Source organism: Manis javanica, chromosome 12, assembly GCF_040802235.1.
Source record: "Manis javanica isolate MJ-LG chromosome 12, MJ_LKY, whole genome shotgun sequence".
In the NCBI taxonomy this organism is placed as follows: Eukaryota; Metazoa; Chordata; class Mammalia; order Pholidota; family Manidae; genus Manis; species Manis javanica.
Window position 1 is genome coordinate 97364263 of NC_133167.1, and position 12054 is coordinate 97376316.

General features: G+C 35.2%; 1 protein-coding gene across 7 annotated transcripts in view; it reads left to right on the forward strand.

The window, feature by feature from the left end:
- Positions 1 to 12054, forward strand: part of SLC7A2 (solute carrier family 7 member 2) — a 58529-nt gene that overhangs the window by 37198 nt on the left and 9277 nt on the right. For 5 of the 7 annotated variants that reach the window (XR_012124012.1, XM_036997072.2, XM_036997080.2 and 2 more), the window contains 6 exons: positions 361 to 516; positions 3619 to 3784; positions 5112 to 5245; positions 6267 to 6489; positions 8313 to 8452; positions 11282 to 11384. Coding sequence is in view for 6 of the 7 variants with exons in the window: in XM_036997072.2 (XP_036852967.1) it covers positions 361 to 516; positions 3619 to 3784; positions 5112 to 5245; positions 6267 to 6489; positions 8313 to 8452; positions 11282 to 11384 (922 nt within the window). In the remaining variant the exon portion in view is untranslated. Of the gene's footprint in view, positions 1 to 360; positions 517 to 3618; positions 3785 to 5111; positions 5246 to 6266; positions 6490 to 8312; positions 8453 to 8703; positions 8841 to 11281; positions 11385 to 12054 lie in introns of all 7 variants that reach the window. The other 2 variants (XM_073219093.1, XM_073219094.1) reach the window with 2 other exon arrangements.

Sequence of the window (12054 nt, forward strand, 5' to 3'; positions counted from 1 at the left end):
GCATTAGTGACTGTGTGATCCTGAATGAATCACTTGATTCCTGTCTAATTTTTCTCAGCTCTAAAACGTCTCCTAACTGCTTCATCTCTGAATATGCATTTTAGTGTATTTGAAAGCCTTGTTTTTTAAAGACTATAGTTCTTTAATGAAAGTAAAGTTACCTGATTCCATAGTAGTGGACTTGAGCATTTGACTACTATTGTATAATTATGAAATTATCAAGATAATGTTACGTGTGATTAAAATTTTCAGTTCTGTCTGAACTAACCCATGTTTATCCTAGAGTAGAGTAGCGAATGATATTATGTTGATTTTCTCCCAGTGACCTTACGTTCTCTGGATGTTGTCTGTTTTGGGAAGGTACTTCAAGTGTTGCAAGAGCATGGAGTGGCACCTTTGATGAACTTCTTGGCAAACAGATTGGCCAGTTTTTCCAGACATACTTGAAGATGAATTATACTGGCCTTGCAGAGTATCCTGACTTTTTTGCCGTATGCCTTATATTACTTCTGGCAGGTAAGAAAACCAGTTACACTTCCCCACAAGATGAGTCAGCTAATTGTTCTAGGAAAATATGTCACCACTGAGTTTGGGGCCCAAATTCTCAAGACTAGGCAGCATATTTATACAGTTAGGTTACTATTGGAGATCTGTAGGCCTTGTCACTGGCTGGAATCACATTTTATGTTATTATAAAACACATCAGTTTTGTAAGACCAATTGGACATGTGCAGGAATGGCAGTGAAGTTTCAATAAGGAGGAATGTATAAATGTTGGAATTATTTTATCTTATTAGATACAACTAAGGACATTTATAAGCATATTATTTCTAGAAGAAATTTTGTCTGTTCATGCCTATATAATGTGGGCTTCTGGTTGGAAAGGAAGCATAGTCAAACCACCCTTCATTTTTTAATGTAGACTTTATGGCAACAAATATATAATATGATACAAACTAGAATTCCCCCATTTTTATCAGTATTGTAGCATAGTAGTTTTGAAAGGCACAGGAATTAGAGTCAGATGACCAGGGATTCAATTCTACTCTGCCACTTACTGTCTTTGGAACATTGAGTGATTTAATCTTTCCATCACTAAGTTTGCTCATCCATCAAATGGGGATATCAGTGTCTATCTAGTACAAGCTTCTTGCCTAGTATATAGTAAGCATTAAAATGGCAGGCAGTTTTATTTTGTAGGCATAGCTAATCCTCACTGTCTCCTTATATTTGTTTTATTGCTTGAACATTTTCTGTTTTGATTTTTCTGTTATAATTGAGTACCTGTCCTGCCTGCTTATAAGCATCCAGGATTACATGAACAATAAAACCCATCTTTTCTCCCACTTCCTACTTGATGCACTTGGGATAACCTGCCCCCTACTCTCCTCTCCAAACTTACTTCCAGTTACTTTCTCTCTTGGTTACAAAAGTATGACAGAAGTATTCTTTCTATAATGAAATTTTTACTTGTAAAATGATGTAATTTAAATTATTTAATTACTCTTAAAAAGTTAGTCACTAATTGAATGTTTTTAAAAGGGTTAGGGACATGGACAGAATTGATAGGTCTAAAATATTTGGCGTTTCGCTTCTAATGTCAAGAAAAATAGCATCAATTGTTTTTTCAACAGGTGATAGATTTTGTTTGTTTTAGTGTCTAAATAGCCTAGCTAACATTAAACTAGATCATTTTTATTTAGGAGTGGTTTCAGTGAACTTGAAAGAGTCAACTTTAATTTCTAGGCAATGAGAAGCATGTAGCTATGACACAGAATCATAAATTCCATGGCAAGACTCAGTCCTTGGCTTGTGTCACTTGTCCTGTGTCATCGACCATTATTGTCTTTACTTTAAATACAGGTTCAACTTGCATGTGGTGACTTTGTTTTAGAATCTTTGAAGATCAAAACCTCCTGTCATAAATCTTTATATTCATATTGTAAAACTAATGTCTTACCAAATGAAGCTGTTGCTTTGTTAAGCAATTTTATAATTTATTACAAGGAAATTAGGCAGTATTTTGAGGATATATTCATTGGTCTCTACTGGCAAAAGATGAGGATCTCAGAATAATAGAAAGTGCATGTGAAGTATTGGGAAACTTTTATAAAACATGATAGTGGCTTTGTTACTGTCCAAAGTGGATAGTAGTATACTGTATTATGTGTATTCCCAAGGTGTGTGGGTGTCTAGTGGTTCCTAATCTGACAGCAGTCACAGGAACTAACTGTACAGTTTTCCTTTATATCTTTAATATATTGTATAATTCTGGGACTCATATAGGTAGAAGCATGAAATTGAGTTTCTCTCATTACTACTTGGATATTGTGCTTTTATTTGATCATGGATGGAATAGATTTGGGGAAGAAGTAAATAGATATGTGACATAACCTGTTCATTGCAATCATTTCCCCAGTAGTAAAAATAAAAAGTAAACTTTCTTTGGCCTGTAATTCATGTCTTACACAAGATGGATTAAAGATAAAAATAAGAATAATTATAAAAGTACTAGAAGAAAACCCATGTGAATTGTTTTTGGGTTGATATTAGGGAAAATCTTTTCAAAGGTAGAAAATAAAATTTTATATCTGAAGCTTTCTTTTATATGTAATCAACACTAAGATTAAAAGTGAATGATAAATTGAACTGGGAACTGTAACACATGTGGGTACACAGTTTGTAGCATTATTCTATATATATATACTTTGTAAATCACTATAAACAAGAATAACCTAACAGAAGAAATGGCCAATTTAAACTGGGCCAAATTTTCTGCAGAATATTTTGCCAATATGAACCAAAAGCCTTTTATAGAAGTGCATACCCTTGATACAGTATTACCTTGCAGATAATTATTGTAAGGAAATAATTAGAAAGTGTACAAAGATATTTATAAAAGGATTATGTCAGGACTGTTTATAGTTAAGAGTGATCTGATTGTCTATAAATAAGGGACTAAACATGTCTTATATAGTGGAAGAGAAGGTGGCTATTAAAATGAGGTTCTATACTGACATGGATGTGAGTGTGTGCATGTTGCAGAATTCTGGAGAGATTACACTTGACCTTTATTTCCTTTATATTTTTTCTCCAAATTACTTGAATTGGAAATTGATTACTTTTATAATCAGATATAAATAAAGCCCTTAAAATGAGAATCAGTTTAATAAACCATCTTTTTAGCATGACAGTTTAAGAATTTTCTTCATGTATATAGTAAATATGAGGCCTGACACATGATTGAACTTTTAATTTCAAAATTTCACAGCCATTAACCTTAAAGTGGCTTTTTAGAGCAGCATTTCATTAAAATAAAGTTACCTTACCTCTACCTACCAATTGGTAATAATAGCCAAAGTTACTAGATTTCTTCATTCTTGGAGAGTGCGAAGTCTCCTGGCTATGAGCACAGCCTGCTTACTGAAATAGTCGGTTGCACTCAGAAGACATTGTTTCACAGGTAAGCAGGTAAGAACTTGCAGTAGGAGGGGATACATGTGAGTTAATATATGAATGCTGGTGAAATAATATCCCAGAGCCTGGGCTGCCTCAGAATGCCACTGCCTTTCCTGAAGCTTAGGTTAAAAAGTAAAAATACCCTTTCCTTTCCTATAGGTCTTTTATCTTTTGGAGTAAAAGAGTCAGCTTGGGTGAATAAAATCTTCACGGCTATAAATATCCTGGTCCTTCTCTTCGTTATGGTTGCCGGGTTTGTGAAAGGAAATGTGGAAAACTGGAAGATCAGTGAAGAGTTTCTCAAAAATATATCAGCAGGAGCCAGGTAAAAGATTTAGAATTTTTTTTCCCCCTCCTCTTATTTTGACTTAAAAAAAAAATTGCCGGCTTTTGTCTTATGTTACATTTTCCTCCAGAACAATGTTTCTCAAACTTTTTGCTTGAGACCTTTCCAAGGGTCTGTTCTGTTCCAAGACGCTTCTTCCCAGGCTCCCTACAAACATAAATGCATCGATGTCTGCTAAATGCTGAGCAACTCTGTTTTGTTTTTGCTTTCAAGGAAAAGAGGGAAATTATTTGTTCATATAACAAAAAATCCAGGGATAATTCTGCCTTCAGGCATGGCTTGATCCAAAAGCTGAGGTGATGTTAACAGAAATCTGTCTCAATTTCTCAGCTTCCTTTCTTCTTGATGGCTTTATTCTTTTTTTTTTAATCTTAAAGCCATGCAGCTGCTGGTCCTAACTTCATGCTCTGCTCCAGGTTTAGGGGAAGAATAGGGGGAGATCCCAACCATTGGAAGACTGTTTTTCTCCCCCCAAAGATTTGCCACCCCTGAATAACAATGAGTATTTTTGAACCTGCATTGTTTTTAGTTCTTCCTTTGGAAACACCATTTGGTTGTTGCCTTGTAGTTAATGCTCAGGCCTTGTGTTTTTGAGAATGTTACTGGTGCATTAGCAGAGTACATTTCACTTTTAACTGGATGCCTCAAAAGTTGAAATAATAATTATACGTGCAAGGTTTCATCCTAAGATTTATTTAAGCATGATATTTCCAAGAGCAAAGAAGATTACAAAAATATCTACTGCAGGTACATCTACTTGTTTTTCCTTATGTAACATTTGTAGTCATTTCAATGAGGAAAACAAATTTGGTATTCTCTGGTTTTATACAGTTTTTAACATAATAAAATATTTAATCTTCAGTATTATTAATCAAGCCTACAGAATTTAATTTCACCCTTTCAAATGTCTTCTTAGAAATTTTTTAAAATGTGCAGCCTGACCAGCTGTCCACAAGAAGAGGAAGTTGCTTGTCTTTATTTCAGATCATGGCCCGCACATGGCATCTCTGCTCCCAGAGTCCTGCCTGGCTGTGAGTCCAGCCAAAGTGGCTCTGGGCCTCCTGTTGATGCTGTGGATCAGCCTCCAACTGAGTGCTGGTAACCTGAGAGGGTGCTGTGGTTGGGAAGACCACCAAATTCTCTAGGACAGGGCGAGAAAATGAGGGTTTACTTTGAGTTTTTTACACATCAGCTTCGAAGAGCTGATGAACACAGTAGCCTCTCATGAATGTAGTTGGAGACAGATCACTAGAAGAAGCAGTTTTCTGTGAAAATGACTTTCTGATGTATTTGATCTCTTCCTTAGAGAGCCGCCTTCTGAGAATGGAACAAGTATCTATGGGGCTGGTGGCTTTATGCCTTACGGTTTCGCAGGAACTTTGGCTGGGGCTGCAACCTGTTTTTATGCCTTTGTGGGATTTGACTGCATTGCAACAACTGGTAAGAGCAGAACCTTGGCTCTGTGCGGAAGGAAAAGGTGTCCCTTGTACTACATGAGGACCCAAGGGTGGCAGCAAAGAGTCAAGGAAGGAGAGCAGGATTTGAAATAGTAAGGGCTGGCTCCAGCCCTACCATGACACCTGCTGTGTATGATAAAAAGAAACCTAGTGAAACTCTGTGAACCTTGCTTTTCATATTGGTAAAGTGGGAGTGCAGTACCTGCTCTTCAGAGTTTGTGAGGGTTACCTAAGATATAATACATATGAAAAATACTGCATAAGCTAAGCTATCGAATGCTTTTTATAAATGTTGGTCATAATTACTGTCTTTCATCTATAGGTTGGGAAGTGCTATCACAATAAGTACCAAATGATGATCATTCTCTTAAATTGTCTCTTCTGCAGCAGGCCAAAATATATTGTAGTGATTCTTTCCTCTTTACCCTGTACAACAAAGGAATCATGCCAAAATCACTCTCTAAGTGCTTCCTCTCGATTCATATTAATGCATGACCTTATTTGGGTGCTTCAAATGCCAATCTTATTAGAAGAATCCAAAGTATACTCTTTGTTACTCTTTGTTACTGAAACTAGAGTTTAATAGAAATCAATGCACTGGGTAGAAGAAGTTGTTATCTTATTTATGGAAGCCTTCATATTTAATGGCCTACAGAATGCCATGATGGTCGTTTAATCTCTGTGGATCAATTTCCTAAATGGACTACCGTTCTGTCCCGAAACACTTAATAGTACTGGTATGTTGTGTTTTTTTCTTTCTGGAAGTGGGAAACAGACTTACATTTTGTCCTGATGTCTTACCTTCTCTTTTTGCCTCTGGAATTGGGTTTTTATGTAGCAAAGTACTCTCAGGAAGTGAGAACATTTAATGGAGAATCGATGGAGCAAGCTAAAAAAAAAAACAAGGGGCAAAAGCAAAGAAGTAAAATAACTGTGGAGGAGAACTAATGTTCTACCCTTAATGTTATATTAAATATGCAAATATTTTGTTCGTATTCCCATAGGTGAAGAAGTCCGGAATCCTCAGAAAGCTATTCCTATTGGAATTGTGACTTCTTTGCTTGTTTGCTTCATGGCCTATTTTGGGGTCTCTGCAGCTCTAACACTCATGATGCCATACTACCTCCTTGATGAAAAAAGCCCCCTTCCTGTAGCATTTGAGTATGTTAGATGGGGTCCTGCCAAATACGTCGTTGCAGCGGGCTCCCTCTGTGCTTTGTCAACAAGGTACATTGCATCGCCTTTGGGGCAGGGGCTGTGTGGGTTACTGCAAAGTGTAGTCAATGTCTAAAGAATTAGTTCGGTATATTTAAAAAACAAGCCTAATATGAGGAATACAGCAACTATTGGTTCTCTGAAAAGTTTGCCCAGAATTGCCATATAAAAATCTTCACACATGATAACTTTTTCCCCCATCAGGTAAAACTCAGAAGGCCTTCTGTAGAAATATATGTAGCATTGGTACATACACACATATTCTTATATGCATGTGTTAGAAAACTTCAAGACGCTTACACCTGTTTGTTTCCCTGCTGCTTTGGCATTACTTACAGTGCTGCAGACAATGGAGACCTTCTCTGCAGACTTGACATTTTCTGCTGTCTTTTTTAAATGATATCAAGTCTGTGTGAGGGGAAGCTATATGCTGTGGCATTGTTAAATATAACGGGCTTTTTATTGTGAAACACTGAGAACTCTTCTCCTAGTACTGACCAGAGTGAACTTGGTCTGTAAATAGAAATTACTGTTCTCAGATTAGTGGTGGAAATTTCAAATAATACCCATGTGAGAAGAAAAGAGTAGTTAAATCCTGCCCACATATTCTGATTTTCAGTGGCTGTTTGTTTTAATACTTAAGAATTCATTTCTCAGTTTTGGGAGCAACTCATATTTCAAATTAACATGTAATCATAAGATATTCAGTCTAGTTTTGTACCATCCTATATTAAGAGTGTTCTTACAAAAAGAAAGTTCATCTCTTTGCCTGATTACTAATTTTTTTAAGTGAAAATAATTGTTTTAAAGTGTGAACTGGAAAAGGAAATCTTTTTATATAATTGATCAGCCTAACCTTTTTTTTTCCTCCAACTCCCTTTTAGTTTTTATAAAAGTTAATATTAAGCAGCAATTAGAGATTACCCCCATTGGTTTCTCAGCCATCTGCTAATTTTGAGGTTTATTCTGAATGGTTTCAAAAATCTGGACTGTGAAGATACCATGCCACTATGGTCTGAGAAGAGAGATGGACAAGGATTCATCTGTGCCCAAGCTCAACTCAGCTGTATTAAAAGATAAAGAAGATGGAATTTTTTACATAGAGTATTTTACTTATTTTCTCTAAAATGGTTTTTTTTTTTTACAACTACGTCATGTAGGGAGTAGTACAGCTAGTAAACAAACAAGTAATTCAAGACATTTAAAGCAAAAATCATTTTCTTAAACTTCACTGTTACTAATTTTTAATCATGGCTACTTCTAAATATATATACTAAATATACAGTGAGTTGATTATCTTTTTTAGCTTTCTCTATCTTGATTATCTTATAAGCTGGGAATTACTACTAGTTTGATCAAAGATCAGGCTATATGAGGCAAATTAATGGTAAAATAAATATAAAAAATACATAATGACTGAAGAAATGAAGTGACTACTATGAAATCAAAATTAATCTCTTGAATTACATATCAGTTTAGGAATTTTATGTTCTGAGTTATTGGCACTAAAAAGGTCTTTGATGTTATGATTGGTTTTGATTTTCTGTTGTCTTAATTAGTTTTAATCAGTAATAATCATGAGCATGCATAAATTAACTTGCAGTGTTTTTATTCTGATAATTATGCTGGGCAAATATCTGCAAGAGATAGCAAGTAGCACAAGGTAAATATTGACAAGTATTTTTAAATGCCTGATCATAATACATTTTAACAATAATGAGACTTCATAATCACAGCTGTGATGCTGTGTTTTGTATAATTACTTGATTTCAGTTCTGGGATGTAATCTTGCATGAATGTGTTTGCCATACTGCATGTGTTTGCTTTTTACTCAGTCTTCTTGGATCCATTTTCCCAATGCCTCGTGTAATCTATGCTATGGCGGAGGATGGGTTGCTTTTCAAATGTCTAGCTCAAATCAATTCCAAAACGAAGACACCAATAATTGCTACTTTATCATCGGGTGCAGTGGCAGGTGAGACAGAGTTGACTTTTATTAAGAAAAGGGAATCTTTTGTTTTCATCAAGGATTCTGAAAAAAAAAAAAAAAGTGGTTTTCTGATTCAGTTTATATAGAGGTCAATAACTTTTTTATGACTGTCCTATTTTGCATTTTTGGGGTATGGGTTCTGCACTTCAGTGTGTCCAGTCTATACCTGTATGTACCTGTCTATAGAGTAATGCTTGTAATGACTCACACGTGGATTATGAATTTTTCTGTTCTAGTCTTCTGGGCTCTATGTTTCCTTTACCCCGAATTCTGTTTGCCATGGCCCGGGATGGTTTACTGTTTAGATTTCTTGCCAGAGTGAGTAAGAGGCAGTCACCAGTTGCTGCCACGTTGACTGCAGGGGTCATTTCTGGTAAGCTTTACAAACGTAGGATTGTTCAACATTGGACTTGACCGTTTTAGGCGCATGCATGGACTTTTAAAGAGGGTCTGCTTGCTGTGTATGTAAGTCAAGGAAAAAATCACTGATAAATTAGGGTGTGAGCATTGTCTGAAAATTGTGGTGGTGGTCTACTGAAATTCATTCTTAACTGACCCTTTGGGATTTTTTTCCTGTTTCATCGTTTTAACCTTCTGGGCTTCTAACAGATATGCAAAGGGTTGTGATGGTTCTTCACTATATACTAAATGCTTTTCAGATTGATGAACTAGCACATAAAGTTATATTATTGACACATAAAATTTTAATTAAAGAATGATTATTTAATTTTTGAAATATTAATGAAAAATATGATTCAGTAGTTTCCTTTTTGTCTAGGATTTTAGTTGAATATTGCTAAAGGACCATAATATTTCTGAAAAACTGAAGTTTACCCAATCTTAATTAAGTTTAAGAAATGTCAAAGATAATTTCTATTTCGCCATTGGAATTCCTGCCCTTGGTATGGCAGATATCCCCACTTTCTAGGCCAGGATGGTTCTCTAAGAGTTACTAAACCCATATCCTCCTAAACCCCATTAGGAATCTATTTTTCCTTTCAATAGTTTTGGTACTTAAGTCATGTTAAGAAACTCCCAACCTTTTGGCTGTCCTAATAACCATGAACAATGCCTTTGGCCAAATTCTTATTCCATGCAGAAATTTTCAGAGATTATTCAGACTAAGAGAATGGCCTTAAGTGCCCTTTTATGGGAAGCAAGAGAAAGGTTTTAGTGAGCTTTGTAGATAAAACCGTAAACTATCTTGGTAGTAGAATTCAAACCAAAAATGATAATTTTGTTGAGGCTCCAAATTGTTGGGAAATTAGAGAATGCTAGTGCTTAATTATGTAGGATATGGGACTTTTTTCAGAGTCAGAAAATGTGTGCCTAAACAACTTCATTTTGTAAATATTTTCTAATAATTTGGCACTTTATTAAGACATAAGTCTCTTGTTTCCAGTGCTTAGATTTCTGTCCCCATAAAATGAAGGTGGCACTTTATTACTAAACAGAGTATTATGCTATTAAATATAGTTTGCAAATCTTGACAAAGGATCCCACATTTTATTTACTCCATAAAAACTTATTTTTTCCAGTGAAATCTTTCCCAGTGAGAGACTACTTTGTATTCAGGATTTTTAAAAATGTGTCTTTCTTCCTTCGGGAAGAATTTAACTTGGCAGCATGATAAGATATTGAAGTTAGTAATTAAAAGAAGATCATTGTAGCAAGAAGGCTTTTTTAATGCTCTAAAATGTATTTTTGTTATTTTGTACTCCTGCATGTTTCTTTGCTTGTGTTTAATTTAGAAAGCTTGTATGGGTAACAAATCATTTTCTTCTGTCTTGGCAACCTTATTTTGTTATCTGTGGTTCTTAACAAAATACAGAGATTTTTAATCATTTAATGTATGATTATACTAGCAATGATAAGTTTTCAGCATAAGGTATGAGGTGTAGTTAAAGAAACAATGTGATATTGTAGAAGGAACATGGGGGCATTAGGCAGCACGCCACTTCTACCTAATAGCTGTGCCCTTGCTGTCTATAAAACCTTGCTAAGTTAGCCTGAGTTATAATAACCCTGTTAGGTCAAACCATGTGAAATTGCCAGCTTTTTGAGCAAAAAAAAAAAAAATTCTGGACATTTTATATAGCTGAACTTATGTAATTTCCCTGTCTGGTAAGATTATTGAAGATGAATTGAGATCACAGAGAGATGTCTGGAACACCACATGAATGAAATGTTATGTTTTCTACATTCTTTGATAGGGACAACATTTTTGGCATATTCAAGTTAATATTATTATTTGAGGTTTTGGTGGGTAGAAAAATTGTGAAGTGCAAGTTAACTACACAGCTATATGAAGTATATTTTGTTCTTTAGACCATTGGAATTTGGGTGCAAGACATGGATTCATGTCCCAAATCTAGTCAGTCTAACTAGAGTGTGTGGTTTGAATGAATAAAATTTTGCCTATATCAGAAACATCACTTAATTGGAAATAACTTTATCTCATATATGATATAACCCAAAATACAGACGGAAATTAAAATGATTATATCTATAATGTAAGCTCTGTTTGAACTTTTTACAGCTTTTTAAAAGGAGCTAGCTAATGTTTTTTAAGCAAAGTAGAAATGTTTTGTACTTGACAGCTTTAGCTGAGGGCTTTTGAAGTTTTACTATATGACCTAAGGAACATCTTAATAATAGTGAGAAATATATTTTCTATACTTTATTTGACCTATCATTGGTCCTAAATCAAACAAACAAACAAATGCCAATCTGTTGTCCCTGACTTGAAAGTTACCAACTGTATGGAGTTTTATCCTGGGCTGTTTTCTTCACATTCTGTTCTTTTCCCAACAGCTGTGATGGCGTTTCTGTTTGACCTGAAGGCACTCGTGGACATGATGTCAATTGGCACCCTCCTGGCCTACTCCCTGGTGGCAGCATGCGTCCTCATCCTCAGGTGAGTTCTCCTTGCCAGGTTGTGCCTGGAGGGCGTGTGTTATGTTGGGCTCAGGGAATAAAGACAGTTTGGACTCACTACCCCTGCTTTCAAGGAGCTCCCAGTCTCCCAGAGGTGAGAGGCCATGAAAATCTCAATATAAAGTATAATGCCACCTGCTCCTTAGCAAAGAATCAAATACAGTTGATTATTCGCAATAGGTTGGCCTAATCTATGTGAACAGCAAGTTGTCGTAATGTATTAAAACACTTAAAAATACTATAGATTTTGTCCAAATAATTTAAGTGCTGAGGTTTTATACTGAAGGTTTAATTAAGGAGCACATACATATACATGGAAAAGATGTTCTTGGAAAAGGCACTTTGCAATAGTGAAGAAATGAAGCTGATTGGAGTATCATGAGGAGAATGGTTAAATAAGTGAGGGTATATTTATTCAGTGGGTTCTTCTATAGCGAATAAAATGATGTTTAATTATATAGAGAAATGTATCCATTTGTGGGTGCAAAGTTATATGTAGCATCTGAATGTGTTTAATATCATAAATTCATATGAAGAAATCATTTTGCATATATATATATGTATGTATATATATATATACATACATATATATATATGCGTTTATGCCTGGCTGAAATTGTACCAAAATGCTGGCAGTGATTGACCCTGGG